This window comes from Colobus angolensis, unplaced genomic scaffold (assembly GCF_000951035.1).
Source record: "Colobus angolensis palliatus isolate OR3802 unplaced genomic scaffold, Cang.pa_1.0 Scaffold167, whole genome shotgun sequence".
In the NCBI taxonomy this organism is placed as follows: Eukaryota; Metazoa; Chordata; class Mammalia; order Primates; family Cercopithecidae; genus Colobus; species Colobus angolensis.
In genome coordinates, this window is record NW_012114788.1 from 934,748 (window position 1) to 937,169 (window position 2,422).

The 2,422-nt window shown below is 45.1% G+C and overlaps 1 protein-coding gene across 1 annotated transcript in view; it reads right to left on the reverse strand.

The window, feature by feature from the left end:
- Positions 1-2,422, reverse strand: part of CRLF3 (cytokine receptor-like factor 3) — a 74,856-nt gene that overhangs the window by 36,137 nt on the left and 36,297 nt on the right. Inside the window, exon 3 of the mRNA XM_011937698.1 lies at positions 526-613. Coding sequence (XP_011793088.1) covers positions 526-613 — 88 coding nt within the window. The remainder of the gene's footprint in view (positions 1-525; positions 614-2,422) is intronic.

Below are 2,422 nucleotides of genomic sequence, written 5' to 3' on the forward strand. Positions count from 1 at the left end.
GGATGGTCTCGATCTCCTGACCTCGTGATCCGCCCGTCTCGGCCTCCCAAAGTGCTGGGATTACAGGCTTGAGCCACCGCGCCCGGCCTCCAGATAATTTTTTATTTTATTTTATATTTATTTTGAGACGGAGTCTTGCTCTGTTGCCCAGGATGGAGTGTAGTGGTGCAATCTTGGCTCACTGCAACATCTGCCTCCAGGGTTCAAGCAATTCTCCTGTCTCAGCCTCCCCAAGTAGCTGGATTACAGGCATGTGCCACCATGCCCGCCTAATTTTTATATTTTTAGTAGAGATGGGGTTTCAACATGTTGGCCAGGCTGGTCTCAAACTCCTGACCTCAAGCGATCTGCCTGCCTTGGCCTCCCAACGTGCTGGGATTACAGGTGTAAACCACCATGCCTAGCCTGAAAACCTTGAGATATATATTCTCTATCTCCCTTAATCAGAATCTTGAACAGAGGAAGGAAAAAAGCAGACATAGTTTAAATGCTTAAAAGTAAGTCCAAATGGCACAACTCTTTTACCTGTCCAACTGAATGTGCGAGGCCTTTTTGGTAAAGCTCCACAGTTTCTCATTCTCTTCTCCCACACCACCACGCATGGCAATCTCACCTACAATCAAGAATAAGAGACCTGGAACAGTGAAAATGGTCACATATAAAGTAATCAACATAACTCATGTCTGGGTGGGTCTCTAGTGTTCTTGAAAATAGTTCTTAAATGATGCCACAGTCAAATTCCCAAAAAGTTAAAGTAGAAACTATTTTAGAAGTGACTCTAAGATCAAATCCAAGAGGAAAAGGGATACATAGTGGCAACATTTTGCCAGAGATGAAAAATCTATCTGCTCTATACAACGAAATCAACCAATTTTAGGCAAACCATAAAGCCCAGGGACTTCTTCCCATCTCTCCTACAGAATCATTATGAACTTCAATAGGAGCCAGTACAAAACATTGCCCTGAGAGGAGCAATAGGGGATACGGTTGTGTTTTTGCATTTGTTTGTTTTTGAGACTGGGTGTCGTTCTGTCGCTCAGGTAGGAGTGCACTGGTAGGATCATAACTCACTGCAGCCTCGAACTTCCGGGCTCAAGCAATCCTACCATCTCAGCCTCCCAAGTAGCTGTGACCACAGGTGCATGCCACCATGCCCAGCTATTTTGTTTTTTTTTTGGTAGAGATGAGGTCCCACTATGTTGCCCAGGCTGGGCATAGGGTTTGAAAAGCCAAATGATGCATCTATGTTTTCCTAAAAGAGTATCATACATCAGATTACAAATTATTCAACAGAATAATAAAAAGAAAATGTCAGGCCAGGTGCGGTGGCTCACGCCTGTAATCCCAGCACTTTGGGAGGCCAAAGTGGGTAGATCACGAGGTCAGAAGATCAAGACCATCCTGGCCAACATGGTGAAACCACGTCTCTACTAAAAATACAAAAATTAGTCGGGTGTGGTGGTGGGCACCTGTACTCCCAGCTACTCAGGAGGCTGAGGCAGGAAAATCGCTTGAATCCGGGATGTGGAGGTTGCAGTGAGCCAAAATCACGCCACTGCACTCTAGCCTGGGCGACAGAGCGAGACTCTGTCTCAAAAAAAAAAAAAAAAAGTTACATAGAGGCATATGATACGAAAATGACCAACTTCTATGTCCTTCCACAGCCCGGAAGAACACTGTCATAACTCTTTTCCATCTGAATGTGCCCTGTAGTTACTCAAGTTTTTTGAGACCATATGTCCTTCTCCTTCACCAAAACAAAAACAGAGACATGGTTGGGTACTGTGGTTCATGCCTGTAATCTCAGCACTTTGGCAGGCTGAGGCTGGCTGGTCACCTTGGGTTGGGAGTTCAAGACTAGCTTGGCCAGCATGGTGAAACCCTGTCTCTACTAAAAATACAAAAAGTAGCTGGGCATAGTGGCACGCTCCTGTAGTTCCAGCTACTAAGGAGGCTGAAGCACTAGGATCGCTTGAACCTGGGAGGTGGAGGTTGCAGTGAGCCAAGATCGCGTCACTGCACTCCAGCCTGGGCAACAGTGTGAGACTCTGTCTCAAAAATAAATAAATAAATAAATAAATAAATAAATTTCTCAAAATTCCATAAATAAATTTCTATCCCTCATAAGAATAGTAAAGAGTTTGACATTACAAATATTCCTGAAGTTTCCTTCTGCTGCTGGGATGTATAATAATTTTTTTAAATTAAAAAACATAGGCCAGGCATGGTGGCTCACGCTTGTAATCCCAACACCTGGAAGGCCGAGGTGGGCGAATCACGAGGTCAGGAGTTCTACACCAGCCAGGGCAACATGGTGAAACTCTGTCTCTATTAAAAATACAAAAAGGCCGGGCGCGGTGGCTCAAGCCTGTAATCCCAGCACTTTGGGAGGCCGAGACGGGTGGATCACGAGGTCAGGAGA